This window comes from Piliocolobus tephrosceles, chromosome 8, assembly GCF_002776525.5.
Source record: "Piliocolobus tephrosceles isolate RC106 chromosome 8, ASM277652v3, whole genome shotgun sequence".
In the NCBI taxonomy this organism is placed as follows: domain Eukaryota; kingdom Metazoa; phylum Chordata; class Mammalia; order Primates; family Cercopithecidae; genus Piliocolobus; species Piliocolobus tephrosceles.
In genome coordinates this window covers 70172900-70188402 of record NC_045441.1, presented here as the reverse complement: position 1 = coordinate 70188402, position 15503 = coordinate 70172900, and the positions used below count along the sequence as shown (strand labels likewise).

The 15503-nt window shown below is 38.1% G+C and overlaps 1 protein-coding gene across 13 annotated transcripts in view; it reads left to right on the top strand.

Moving 5' to 3' along the window:
- PHF14 (PHD finger protein 14) overlaps window positions 1-15503 on the top strand; it is a 200398-nt gene that overhangs the window by 13398 nt on the left and 171497 nt on the right. For all 13 annotated transcript variants that reach the window (XR_002734259.2, XM_031936051.1, XM_023224837.2 and 10 more), the window contains one exon: window positions 4458-4602. Coding sequence is in view for 12 of the 13 variants with exons in the window: in XM_031936051.1 (XP_031791911.1) it covers window positions 4458-4602 (145 nt within the window). In the remaining variant the exon portion in view is untranslated. The remainder of the gene's footprint in view (window positions 1-4457; window positions 4603-15503) is intronic.

Here is a 15503-nt window from a genome sequence, read left to right as displayed (position 1 = left end):
TAGTTTTCAGAGGTAAGTTTTTTTGGGGAAGGCGGTGTAGTATTTTCAGAAATGGTTCCCATTTTCAAGATTTTGAAACTGAAGTTTTGTATGAGAATTAATACATGACAGTAAATTATGTCAATAGAATTGGCATTTTTGTTTTGTGAAAGAAAGTGTTCCTTTCTCATGGAAAATACTTAAAATTAGAGACAGTTTGGATTTTGGATTACTGCTTTATAAATGTAACTTTATGTTCTTTGCTGAGTAGAATTTTTTTTTCCGTAAAAGGCTCTGTTAAAGATATTAGGTGTCACATTAAGAAATGGCAATTGTCACCTGATTTTTGTGAATTAAAATGTAAAAATTTTGCCAAAATTTATAAATATCCACTTCTATTTGAGACTTCTAACTTATTAATCAGTTGTCTTTTTACACATTGCAAAATGAAACAAATTGCTCTGAGTCCTAAAAAAAAGTCAGTTCTGTAATATTGTATAAATACTGAGATTCATGAGAATTTGACCTTTTTTAAAAACTTAGAGGAAGTATGATTGGTCAAGCTTTTTGATATAATAATTTTTTCTTCAGGGCAGTAGGATTCTTTTAATTCTAATTTTACAGGAAATGTGCTGGAATTTCCTTGTATTAAACGCATGTGTTTAGATAAAATTTAGCCTTTTGTATAAATCATTTACAATCATATGTGGAATATATATATATAAATGAACAGTAAGCATATTTTAGAGCCTGTGGAGAGCATTGATCAGTATTATCATTTTGGGGGTAAGTTTTAAATCCTGATGGAAAAAATGAAATATTGACTATAAGTGTGATTGATTTATTCATGTAGTATCACTTATTCTTCCTATAATTACATTGGATTCCATTACATTATTCCATAATATTAAAGTTATTTTCTAGGTGGTACTTTTTTGCCATTCAAAACCTATTTTCCTGATGTCTATTTTTATGTAAAACCATAGTTTAGAAATTTTATGTTAAAAGCTTCAGCTTAACTACTTTCTCTGAAATCTTGAAAGATGATGTATGTTCTCAGAAATATCCAAACAACAGATGATAATAAATCAGGTTTTGTATTGATCTAATCATAAGTGTGCTTAAACCTATGTTTGATGTGTTAAAACTGAGATCTAGCTGGCCGTGGTGGCACATACCTGTAATCCCAGCTACTCGGGAGGCTGAGGCAGGAGAATTGCTTGAACCCGGGAGTCGGAGGTTTCGGTGAGCCGAGATCCCACCATTGCACTCCATCCTGGGCAACAACAGTGAAACTCCATCTCAAACAAACAAACAAACAGAAAAAGCAAAAAAGAAAACTAAGATCCTAACTTTTTTAAGGAGGATGTGTTATTTAGATTTTCCGGTTGAAACATTGTCTGCCAGCTATTTGGTTAGGGAAATATTTTATTTCTAGTTTTCCCTATTTTCTTCTTTGCATTACATTTCTATTAAGAGTCTCAAATCATGAGGATCAGAGGGCCAGAAACATTAGTTAATGTTGTTTTCTGTGCCTCTAAATGATAATAGATGTGGAGAGAAATTGGCGTAGAGATATGATTTAGGCATTTATGGTTTTTCTGAGCAAAATGGAAAAATAGGAAAATAGAGGAATTAGAACTGCATTTTGATACAACTTTTTCTGACCTTTTGAGATTTACTTGTTTCCCATATGAGTAAACCTTTTTTCCAGGGCTGATTAATTTTAATTCCACCAGAGAAATTACCACACAGTCCATAAAGATATATAGCATCCTAATTTCCAAACTCTGATTGTTTGCTAGATTATTTTCTAGTCTGTAATTTTTTTTTTTTTTTTAAACCTAGATATGGTATTCTAAGGAAAGTCTTCTTTGGACTTACCATGGGGATGATATTTAAAGTAGCAGTCCTCATTGAGGCTTGCAACTTTTCTTTTGGGGGTACAAGGAAGATCCTCAGTGTAATAAATCATCAGTTCATGATCCTCTTTTTGAACCACCTTAACAAGAGATACAGCGGAAAGGAAAAGGCATTGAACATTTATTGAGTGTCTAGTTTGTGCCAGGAACATTCTTGCCATCTATTGTTAATTCTTATAACCACCTGAGGTAGATATTATTTTTATCGCCATTTTGCAGATAAAGAAATTACAGCTTCGAGGTTCAGTAGCGAATAAGTGAGAGGTGAGAAAGAAACTTAAAAATGTTTGATTTCATGTCAACTTTGAAGCATGACTAATAGTATGAAAATCTGGGCAGATTTTTGTTTGCTTACACTGGTACTGTAAAACCAGATGAGTTTTATTTAGGATGTTTTCAGTTTTATTTGCCAGCCACTTGTCAGCCCCAGACCTATTTTGTTTGGTTTTATAACATAGAGAAGCAAAATACAGAACTTAAAAATACTAGAATTCTTAAGAGAAATAATACCATATTCTTGCTGACATTTGTATTCTTTTCTGATTGTTTTACAAATCTGCTGCAATTTTAGATGTTACACACAAAGTATGTTGAAAGAATTATTAATTGTGACCTTCAAGTATATTCAAGTGTCACAAATTGCTGTTTAAATGATGGCTCCAAATGTTACTTTTGGATATTGGTTGAGTTTAAAAGAATATAAAAATATAAAAAATAATAAAATATATTTATGAAATATATTATGAAAAATGTATATTTAATGAGTGTATGGTATGAAACTAATTTATTAAATTTATTTCTGAATAGTTAGTGATTTGCTTTCTAGGAAACTGATTTGCTTTCCAGGAAACTGATTTGCTTTCAAGGCTCACCAGGGCGAGTATTAAAGGACCGGCAAGTAGGCAAGGCTAGGAGCAAAACTGCAAATTTATTTTTGGTCAGCCAGCTTTGTGGGGGAGGGGTGAGGTCCATCGGTCTCTGGCAGGGGAGGCCGGGGGAGTCACCAGGTGGAGCTCTCCAGGGGAGTTCCTGCAGTCCCGACAGGAGTGGGGGCTGAGGAAGTGCGCCCAGCGCCGCTCCTGGAGCGGCTTTTATGTCCTGGGCCTGGGAGTGGGAGGGCAGTGGGCGGGACACAGGCAGGTCAGGGGCCGGGCGGTAGGCGTGGCTAGGCGGGTTCCGGTTTTTCTCCGTCGGAGGTCAGGTTGCGCCTGCGCAGTGGACCCATGTCTTTCCCGGGCGCGGGAAAGTTGACAGTGAAGAACCCGGAACTGTGCCATCTTGCCTCTGTTCGTCCAAACAGTTAGGTTCATAAATAAAAATGTATGGACTCAAATACCATCTTTTATTATATGTAATGTTAAGGACAATCTATTAAATATGCAATAATAATTTTCTTGTTAACTTATTTAAAGTTTATAATGCAGAAGGTTTAAATGAAAACAGACCCTCTTTTTCTGAATTTTTTCTTTTAAATGTTTATTAATATGTCTTCCTATTTCTTTCTTTCTTTTTGAGACAGTCTTGCTCTGTCCCCCAGGCTGGAGTGCAGTGGCATAATAATAGCTGGCTGCAGCATTGAATTCCTGGGCTCAAGTGATCCTCCCGCCTCAGCCACCTGAGTACCTGGGACTAAGAGCATGCATCACCACGCCCAGCTAATTTTAAAATACGTTGTAAAAATGGGATCTCACTGTGTTGCCCAGGCTGGTCTCAAACTCCTGGCCTCAAGTGATCCTCCTACTTCAGCCTCCCACAGTATTTGGGATTACCAGCATGAGCCACTGATCCCATCCTCTCTTTTTATAGTATCACTAGCTAAATGTCTTCATTACCAGTTTACACTAGATATTTCTTGATATAAAACTAATTAATAGAGTTCTGTGACCCTTCTAGCAGCTAGTCAATCTGGATCCTTTTTTAGATTATTTTCTGTATCTGTGTATATTCATATACCTAGGCAGGCTCTCATGGATCTATCTTACAGTAGTTTGATAACGCTGAAATTTCTGAATTCCCCAGTACTTAAGGAGTATAGAGTCCTTAAGTCTGCCATCACATACATACTTGCTTAAACATTATTTTGAATTCATTTCTTCCTATTTTGTATATGTGTGTCTTGTCTCCTCTAGGTAGGATTATAAGCTCCTAAAGTGTAAGAATCATATCTTGTACTTTTAAAACACATGTATAAGATCAATGATTACTTTGATTACTTGTGAATTCATTTTTCGTTTTTCCTAGTTTAAGGGGCAAAGCAGATCAAGAGTTGTTAGTTGCATGCCTGCTTTTTCATATCCTCTCTCCTAGAGGAGAGAGAATACGAAGCTTGCAGAGAAGTGAAAAATTAAATAAGAAGGTGCTTATAGTGTTCTTTAACAAAGACGTCAGGTATATATTTCTCAAATATAATGTACTTTGGAGTTAAAAGAATGGAAAATGGGGCATACATTTGGAAGTGCATATAATAATGTTTAAGTAATAAAGAGAATTTTAGTGATTAATTTTTTTTTTACTTTAATTGTGATTTTCTGATATGTGTTAATATTTTAATATTAGGACTCGCTGATTCTTGAGAAGAGTCAAAACTGGAGCTCTCAAAAAATGGACCATATTCTGATTTGCTGTGTTTGTCTGGGAGATAATAGTGAGGATGCTGATGAAATAATTCAGTGTGACAATTGTGGCATTACAGTCCATGAAGGTAATGTTGCTTTCTTTTATCTCTTTTTAGAAATGGCTGACTGTGGCTCTTTTACATTTGTACTAAGGTGGTTCTACAGTATTTCATGGTGTTTTGGTTGAAATAATGCTAAATTATCAAAGTATGGGTGCTATTTTTCAGGTTATCTTTTCTTTGTTTTTGAGGTGGAGTCTCACTCTGTCACCCAGGCTGGAGTGCAGTGGCACAATCTCAGTTCACTGCAACCTCCACCTCCCGGGTTCAAGCGATTCTGCTGCCTCAGCTTCCCGGGTAGCTGGGACTACAGGTGCCCACGACCACACCTGACTAATTTTTGTGTTCTTTTTTATTTTACTTTAATTTATTTATTTTTGAGATGATGTCTCGCTCTGTCGCCCATGCTAGAGCACAGTGGTGCTATCTCAGCTCACTTCAACCTCTGCCTCCCGGGTTCAAACTATTCTGCCTCAGCCTCTTGAGTAACTGGGATTACAGGAATGAGCCACCACGCCTGGCTAATTTTTGTATTTTTAGTAGAGATGGAGTTTCACCACATGGGTTATGCTTGTCTTAACTCCTGACCTCATGATCCACCCGCCTTGGCCACCCAAAGTGTTGGGATTACAGGCATGAGCAACCGCGCCCAGCCAATTTTTGTGTTCTTACTAGAGACGGGGTTTTACCACATTGGCCAGGCTGGTCTCAAACTCCTGACTTTAAGTGATCTGCCGGCCTCAGCCTCCCAAAGTGCTGGGATTACAGGTGTGAGCCACCTCACCTGGTCCCGTGGTCATCTTAATTTAAAAAAAGGAATTTAAATAATGAAAATAGCAATACTGTATGGAAATTAGTATTTCTTTAAAGGTCAGGGTTATGGTATTGTATTTTATAATACTATTTTTTTTTTTAATTAAAAATTTTTTTTTTTTTTGTAGAGACAGGGTTTTGCCATGTTGCCCAGACTTGGTCTTGACCTCAAGCAATCTGCCTGCCTCAGCCTCTCAAAGTGCTGAGGTTACAGGCATGAGCCAGTGTGCCAGGCCTTATTTCCAGTTTTTTTTTTTTTTAATTTTAAATTTTAAAAAATTATTTTTAGTTTTTAAATAAAATTCAGAAGTAGGAAAAAGTTGACTATTTTAATCTGATAGAAAGTATTCTTAAAAAACTTACATTCTATCAATTTTTTGTAGCTTCTTCTTTCACAGATGTGCTTTTATTTTTTAGAGAGTCTTGCTCTATTGTCCAGGCTGGAGTGCAGCAACGCGATCTCAGGTCACTGCATCCTCCGTCTCCCAGGTTCAAGCGATTCTCCTGCCTCAGCCTCCCGAGTAGCTGGGATTATAGGTGCCTGCCACCATGCCCGGCTAATTTTTGTATTTTTAATAGAGATGGTATTTCGCTATGTTGGCCAGGTTGGTCTCAAATTCCTGGCCTCAAGTGATCCATCTGACTCAGCCTCCCAAAGTGCTGGGATTACAGGCGTGAGCCACCGTGCCTGTCCAATAGTATGTATTTTTTAAGAGCAAAGGGCCAGGTGCAGTGGCTCACACCTGTAATCCCAGCACTTTGGGAGGCTGAGGTGGGCGGATCACCTGAGGTCAGGAGTTTGAGACCAGCCTGGCAAAACCCCATCTCTACTAAAAATACAAAAATTAGCTGGGTGTGGTGGCTCATGCCTGTAATCCCAGTTACTTGGGAGGCTGAGGCAGGAGAATCACTGGAACCCAGGAGGCGGAGGTTGCAGTGAGCTGAGATTGTGCCACTGTACTCCAGCCTGGGCAACAGAGGGAGACTCTGTCTCAAAATTAAAAAAAAAAAAAAAAAAAAAAGGCATTATCTTACATAGCCACATGATTATCAAAGTCAGGAAGTTAACATTGATGAAATACTGTTTTATCTAATCTATATAGATTGTATTCAGATTTTGCCAATTGTCTCAACAATGTCATTTCTAACAAAATAAAACCCAGGATCATGTATTGCATTTAATCGTCATGTCTGTTTAGTCATATTTAATGTGGAACAGTCCTTGAGTTTCTGTGTTTTATGTCATAGACATTTTTAAATATAGACCAGATTTTTTGTTTTGTTTTTACAGAATGTTCCTAATATGATTAGATTTGAGTTATATGCTTTTGTCAGGAATACCACAGAAGTTATGTAGTGTTCTTAGTGCAACGTATTAGGAAGCATATTATATTTATTTGTGCAGTTACTGGTGATATTACCTTCCTTTTTTTCTCTTTTATTGCATAAGCCTACCAATTTAGAATACTGGTGATATTTTGATCACTTGGTTGGGAGGGTATCTTTCTGGTTTATCTGTGGTAAGGTTATTTTTCTTACCAATTAATTATTATTATTATGTTTTAATCAGGGCAGTGACTAGCACAAAACAATATTTCTATGGCTTTTCTCTTACCTGCTTTTCTGGTATTACAGCCCTTGTCCCAAGTAATTCTGAGAGTCTGCTGGACTTGTGGGACTTGGCAGGATGTGTGATTCTCTAGCTAATCCTCTTGTCTTCATGTGGAGCTGCCCTTTTTTGCTGCTAACACTCACTGTGGGAATATCTCCAGTTACTGTTACTCGTTTATATTTTTAGTAATGTTTGTTGAGTACCTTCTATGTGCTTGGTATTCTGTAAATTTTAGGCATATGAAATAGAATGTACAAATTGTTGACCTGGTGGAACTTAATGTCTGGACAGACAGGCAGTAAGCAAACCAATAAATATCTCTCAGTTGGTAGCCCAGATTCTGAAGGAACACGAAGTAGGACAAGGAGTATAGGTATGCTATGTGTGAGGGTGGTTGGGTGAGTTGGCAGAAGTTTGTATTTATAAAAGTTGATAAGGGGCCAGGTGCAGTGGCTCACGCCTGTAAATCCCAGCACTTTGGGAGGCCAAGGCAAGTGGATCACCTGAGGTCAGGAGTTCGAGATCAGCCTGGACAACATGGTGAAACCACATCTCTACTAAAAATACAAAAATTGATCTGGTATGGTGGTGTGTGCCTGTAATCCCAGCTACTCGAGAGGCTGAGGCAGGAGAGTCACTGGAACCTAGGAGGTGGAGGCTGCAGTGAGCCGAGATTGTGCCAGTGCACTTTGGCCTGGGTGACACAGGGAGACTCTGTCTCAAAAAAAAAAAAAAAAAGTTGATAAGGTAAGCCCACTCTGATAAGAGGATATTTGAGTAGTGACCTGAAGGAAGTAAAAGAGCAAGTCATGTAAATATATCGGGAAAGAGCACTACAAGCAGAGGGAGTAGTGAATGTAAAGATCTTGACCAAGCACAATGGCCCACGCCTGTAATCCCAGCACTTTGGGAGGCGGTGAATCACTTGAGGTCAGAAGTTCAAGGTCAACCTGTCCAACATGGTGAAATGCCATCTCTAATAAAAATACAAAAAATTAGCTGGACTTGGTGGCGTGTGCCTGTAGTCCTAGTTACTCAGGAGGCTGTGGCAGGAGAATGGCTTGAACCCAGGAGGTGGAGGTTGCAGTGAGCTGAGATCGAGCCACTGCACTCCAGTCTGGGTGACAGAGTGAGACTCTGTCTCAAAAAAAAAAAATCTTGAAGTGGCAACACGCTTCAGTGTTTGTATAGTGGCACAGAAGTTTGTATGACTAGAACTGGCTGAGCAAGCTGGTTAGTGGTGGGAGTAGAGATGGTAGTAATCCAGCTGGGGTCTTGCAGATTCTGGTACTGATTTTAGATTTTATTATGATGGATATGGGAAGTCATAGCATGGGTTTTGAGCAGAGGATTAATATGGTTTGATTCATGTTTTGGAAGGATCACTCAGGCTGCTGTGTTGGGAGTAGACTGAAGTGAATCTAAGGTGGGCAACTAGGAAAATATTTAGGAGACCATTGCAGTTATCTAAGAGAGGAATTGGTTTTGAGGTAGATAGTAAAAGTTTGGTTTTACACTGTGTTTATGTAAGATGTTAGGACCAGAAATTTAAATTTGGGACTTATCAGCCTGAAGATGTTATGCAAATATGTAAGACTAAATGTTTGTAATAAAGTCATCCTAGTGCTTTAGAGGAGATGGGGAACACATGGCCAGTGAGATATGAGAACCATGGGTGATGACCCAGAGAAAAATGTGTCAAAAAGAGAAAGTCAGTAAATGTGTCAAATAATGTTTTTAAGAGTGAGAAATCACCCTAATTCAATGCTGGACTTCAAGTACACCACCAGGCAAGCTATCCCAGAGGTTATTGAAAAAAAAAAACTAATTGAAAAAATGTTTGTATCACATGATTCATTAAATAAATATAAAATACACAGAAGCAAGGGGAAAGATAGAGGATAAGTTAACACATTTAGACTGAGGTTTAAGTAGGATAGAAGGACCATACTACCTAAATAATTCCTGGGGTACATAGTGTTTATACGTTTTGGCTTATCAGCCTTCTTTGCTAATGCTGCGGTTGTGAGAACCAGAACCCACAAGGTAGGTGCCCTGGGCCAAAGATACACACACTCTCAGGAAGATACAGGAACAAGTATGCCTGGTCATGGCGTTAGCTCTCCAGTTAATCTACTCAACAGCCGTAGGTTTTATTTGTATTTGTTAGTCAGTGGACAGAATAGGTATCACCAATGGGTGGCCAAATTAAGGCCTCGTGAATGTTGAGTTCTAAGTGTCTCATATATATTTAATGTATTTTGACTCTTTGGTGCCTTTTGCATATTTGCCTCAAGAATGTTAGATACATCTTGGTCCTTCTGTCCCTTTCTGTCTGTGTTTAATGCATACATGCTTTACTTTTTATCTATACATACACATGTAAGTTTTATTGATCTCATTTTGTTTCTCTATAGTAGAGTTTAATATTCTCAAGCAAGGCAAAAACACATTATAACTGAGAATATATCATTGAATTTAGTAGCATGAGGGTCATTGGCCATCTTGATCTGAGAGAGTTCAAAGTGAGAATAAAAGAAGGGGAAGTGCAAAAAGTGACCAAGTGCAATTCCTATGACGAGTTTTTATATAAAGAGAAGCCAGGAGATGGGAAAAGGGATGTGAAATTGAGGGAGGGTTTTTTCCCTTCTTATTTTAGATGCTGTGTTAATTATCTGCTGCTGTGGAACAAATTATCCCAAAACATAGCAGCTTAAAACAACAAACATTTATTATTTCACAAGATTTCTAAAGGTTAAGAAATCTGGGAGCAGTTGCTTGGGTTGTTCTGACTTAGAGTCTCTCATGAAGTTGCAGGTCAAAGCCATAGCCTAGGCTGTAGTCATTTTAAGGTTTGGCTGGACCTGGAGGATTTGCTTCTAAGCTAAGTCAAATAGTTGTTGGTAGGCTTCAGTTCTTTGATGGCTGTTGGCCAGAGACCTCAGTTTCCTACTGCATGGACCTCCCTCATAAACTGCATGAATGTCTTCATGAAGGGCAGCTGGCTTCAGAGTAAGTGATCAAAAAGAGAAAGAGATGGAAGCAGTTGTATAAGAGTACTAGTATATTTTATAATCTAATATTGGTAGTACAAACAACCATTTCTCCCATATTCTGCTGTTCACACAAGCCAACCCTAGTCAGATGTAGTTGAGAGCATTCTAAGAGTATAAATACCAGGGGGCACTGATTATTAAGGGCTATCTTAGAGGCTGCCTACCACATGTGCAGAGAATATATAGCATGTTGTGTGCTGATGGAGATGACCCAGTGGAATGGGAGATTGGTGATATAAGGAAAATAGTAAGGAAAGAAGGGGAAACAATTGCTGGAACAAAAGTTTTGAGTGCAAGATTAGAGGGGATGAGATCCAGTACCAAGTAGAGAGATTGAGTGGATAAGAGTAACCATAGTAATTAGGGAAAAAAGGATATATGGGTCCAAATCTAGGTAGGTTGTTAGATGTGGTAGTTGGAGCATATGTGAGTTATTTTTAAAATGTTTCTTGTTTTCTTAGTGAAATAGGAAGCAAAGCCATTAGCAGAGAGTGGGGACAGTGGGGAGTTAGAGATTTGGGGAGGCAGAGTTGTATAAAATTTATTTGGGAGAATAAACTGAATAAGGAAATATATACCTAAAATATATATGTATACACACACACACATATATACACACACACATAGACAGCAGTAAGACCACTTGATATTAGTGGTCATGAATATAAGGGGCTCATTAATATAAATACCATATTCATTCATATGAGTATGATATTAGTGGTAATGAATACTGTTACTGAGAAGAGTAAACATGGTTGTATATGTTTGTATTTTTCTTCTCCAGGTGTGGTTCAGATTCCTGGGAGTAGGTAAAGAATATGTTAACTCAGGAGTAGCAGGTACTTTGGCAGTGTTTGTTACATTGATCACTGATGATCACAAACATGTTACTGCTGCTTATATCCATGAATGCCATTGCTGATATGTGATGCAGTCATGATGAGTTCTGTTAGTTTTGGTGATTCTCTTATGATGCTGAGGGCACTCTCTCTCTTTTTCTCTGCTTCATTAAAATGCTGAGTACCATCTCTACTTCTTAAGTCATTCTTAGGTCTACTTCTTAGATTGTGGTCATTGATCTTGGATGTATTTTTTTAGGCTAGCACAGTAGTTTTAAGTAATAGAATTGGTTGCTAACATTTAAACATTGGGAAGTCTTACACATTTAGGATTTCAAGCTTCTTTTGCAAAGTTCTGGAGGCACTAGAGTTTTTTGCTGCTGTTGTCGCCGTTGTTATTTTAAGTGATGGGGTGTCCCAGGCTTGCCTCAAACTCCTGGGCTCAAACAGTCTTCTTGTTTCAACTTCCCAAGTAGCTGCAACTAAAGGCACTAAAGGCATATGCCTGCCCTTGCAGTAGTTTTCAGTTTCTTCTAGCACAATCTGCTGGAGCTGAATAAGGCTGCTCCCTGCTAGTAAAGCCTGTGGTCTCCAGTTCACCACAGTCCTCTCTCAAACCACTTACTCATTTTTGTTAGTTGCCTAGTCCCTGGAGATATTTGAATATATAGTTCCTCATCTGCTTTGAGGGTACTGTCTCTTGTTGCTGATACTTGGGCTGCTGATGCCTTGTGGTCTCAATGTCTCACATCTATAATAGTTAAGCAACTCTTTTACTATAGCTTTTACTTTAGGACACAAGCTTGAGCCCACTGGGGACTAGTTCCATGTAAATTTCAAAATGAACCTCGCTCTCTGGTCTGTTTTTGAGTCATGTTTTGCTCCTTGGACTCTTAACTTAGGATGAGTTCTTTCCCAGTAGATTTCATTCTTCAGATAAACATAGATTTCTGTAAGGGCACAATATTAGTTCCACTGACATGTTTACAGCTATTAAAAGTTCATAATAGGACTCCTGCTTCAGATGAATAGCCTCAGTACTGGAAAATCTACCTTCTTTCGAAAGTAGCTTTGATTTTCAGAAACATTTAAAAAGTCTGAATCAAGGCAGACAAATGAGATGATCAAGCTGAGTGGTAATGCCAATTAAGTCAACAGGGTGTTGTATCTATATAAAGTCATGTAACAACTCTTCTTGTGTAATTGATTTAACTGGCTTTGATGACAGTCCAAGTTATAAATATGTTTGAGACTTTGCTAATGATAACTCATTTAATTCCCAAAACTAGTTAATGAGAATTGGAGACCTATTTTTATTACAGAGAAGGAAGAAAGTTAGAGAAGGAGAGGGAAATTGATGCATAAATAGGGAAGCTGAATAGTCTTTCATCTCTTTAGGTGAATCTTTATGTTGTATAATTAATTTGTCGGTAGTAGTTTGAATTCTGTGAACTTTATATATGTTCCAAGATGCAAAAAGGTAAAAAATAAATTTTTACTTAAAAAAATTATGCTACTACTTTCATCCTCTAGTTTAAATAATTTCCCATTTCCCTTTTAAATTTTGGAGTTTCTGTTGTATGATTGATTTTGTATGTTGTATGATTGGAGTTTCTGTTGTATGATGTGGAGTATCTTTTCATATGCTCATTTGCCTTTTTTGGCTTTTTTGGATGGAGTCTTGCTCTGTTGTTCCGGCTGGAGTGCAGTGGGGGTAATCTTGGCTCACTGCAACCTCTGTCTTCTAGGTTCCTGTGATTCTCGTGCCTCAGCTTCCTGTATAGTTGGGATTACAGGCGCACACCACCACACCTGGCTAATTTTTTAGTTTTAGTAGAGACGGGGTTTTGCCATGTTGGCCAGGCTGGTCTCAAACTCCTGACCTCATGTGATCCGTCTGCTTTGGCCTCCCAAAGTGCTGGGATTACAGGCATGAGCCACCACATAGACCCTTATTTGCCTTTTGTATATCTTCTTGGATGAGGTGTCTATTCAGATCTTTTGCCCATTTAAAAAAATTGGGTTGTTTTCTTATTGTTAAGTTTTAAGAGTTCCTTGTATATTTTGGATAACAGTTCTTTATCAGATAGGTCTTTTGCAAATATTTTCTCCCAGTCTGTAGCTTGTCTTTTTACTCTCTTGACAGTATCTCTCACAGAGCAGAAGTTTTACATTTTAATGGAGTCCAACTTATAAATTATTTGTTTTCTTTATTATGCTTTTGGTCTTGTATCTAAAAAGTCGTTGCTATGCTTAAGGTTATCTAGATTTTCTCCCATGTTAGTTTCTAGTTTTATATTTAATTGTAAATTTTCTTAATTAAAAATTTTAAAATTTTTACAATTTTGCCTTTCACATTTGGGGTCTGAATTAATTTTTATTATGAGTATAAGGTCTCTCTCCGAATTAATTATTTTGCACGTGTGTGTTCAGTTGTTCTATCACCATTTGTTAAAAAAGCTGTCTGTGCTCCGTTGTATTGCCTTTGCACCTTTGTCAAAGATCAGTTGACTGTATTTATTTGGGTCTTTTTCTGGGCTCAGTTTGTTTGTCGACTGACCTATTTGTCTGTTCTTTGATTAATACCACACTGTCTTGATTACTGCAGCTTCATAGTAAGTCTTAAAATTGAGTAGTGTTACCCCTTTGACTTGTTTTTTTTCCTTCAATATTATATTAGCTCTTCTGGGTTTTTGCTTCTCCATGTAAACTTTAGAGTCAGTTTGCAATATCTACAAAATTACATGCTGGAATTTTGATTGGGATTGTATAGAATCTATAGATCAAGTTGGGAAGAAATGAATCTTGACAATATTGAGCTTTTTTATTCATGAACATAATAAACATTTATTTATTTAGTTATTTGATTTCTTTCATCAGAGTTTTATAGTTTTCTTCATAGAGATCTTGGCAATATTTTGTTAGATTTATATCTAAGTATTTTTTGGGGGGTGCTAATGTAAGTGGAATTTTGTTTTTAATTTCAATTCTACTTGTCCGTTGCTTTCATAAGAAAGCAATTGGCTTTTGTATATTAACTTTGTATGCTGCAGTCTTGCTATAATTGCTTTTTAGTTCCAGGAAATTTTTCACTACTCTTCCAGATTTTCTACTTAGACAGTCATGTCATTTGAAAGCAAAGATGATTTTCTTTCTTTCTTTCCAGTGTGTATATTTTTATTTCCCTTTCTTGTCTAAAAAACAGTAGTGACAGAGAACATCCTTGCCTCATACCTCATCTTTGTGGGCAAGCTTCTAATTTCTCATCGTTAAGTATGATGTTAGCTATAGGTTTTTTTGTAGAGTTTCTGTATGCTCTAGTTGAGGAAATTACTCCTTATTTCTGTTTGTGTGTGTGTGTGTGTGTGTGTGTGTGTGTGTTTAACTTGTTTGTTTGTTTTGAGACAGAGTCTCACTCTGTTGCCCAGGCTGGAGTGCAGTGGCGCAATTTTGGCTCACTGCAACCCCCACCTCCTGACTTCAAGTGATTCTCCTGCCTCAGCCTCCCCTAATGTGTGTATAATTTTAAAAGGTGCTTCAAGATTCCTCATGTAGGAGATGGGGAGGATCATCCTTTGAGAGACATTGGTTTAGAAGAAAGTAAGAATGGGGCGATAAAAGGAACTCTACAGTGTGGATGATGTCATGCTGGAGCTTAGACAGCCACAGGTATAGATCATGGGAGGAGCCAGAGCAATGTAGAATGAAGCATGGTTCCTGGTATAAGGCAAGTATAAGGTTGACAATGAGGTTTCTAAAAATTAAGACTTTTTATTTTATTTATTTATTTATTTTGAAACGGAGTTTTGCTCTTGTTGCCCAGGCTGGAGTGCAATGGAGCGATCTCAGCTCACTGCAACCTCCACCTCCTGGGTTCAAGCAATTCTCCTGCCTCAGCCTCCCAGAGTAGCTGGGACTACAGGCATGCACTACCACGCCCGGCTAACTTTTTGTATTTTTATTAGAGACAGGGTTTCTCCATGTTGGTCAGGCTGGTCTTGAACTCCTCCGCCTCTGGTGATCCACCCGCCTCTGCCTCCCAAAGTGCTGGGATTATAGGTGTGAGCCACCGTGCCCAGCCAAAAATTCAGATTTTTTATTCCTCTTAATAATGGTTAGGGCAAGCACAGGAAAGAAGAGGCAAAAATGAAATGCTGATGACAAAAAGTAACGATGTGAGCGCCAATAGAAGGTTGAGGGTCAGTGCAGATGGAAGCTTGGGTAGTATCTGCTAAACAGATGTGCCTCCTCTTGATCCAACTCTTCTACTGTCTTCAGGTTGATTTTTCTTTCTTTATTTCTTTCTTTTTTGAGACGGAGTCTCGCTGTGTAGCCAGGCTGGAGTGCAGTGGCGTGATCTCGGTTCATTGTAATCTCTGCCTCCCGGGTTCAAGTGATTCTCCTGCCTCAGCCTCCCGAGTAGCTGGAATTACAGGCATGTACCACCACACCCAGCTAATTTTTGTATTTTTAGTAGGGATGGGGTTTTACCATGTTGGCCAGGATGGTCTTGATCTCCTGACCTCATGGTCTGCCCCCCTTGGCCTCCCAAAGTGCTGTTCATATTATTTTCTGCTTAAAATCAGTCCCTTAAAAATAAAGTTCAGA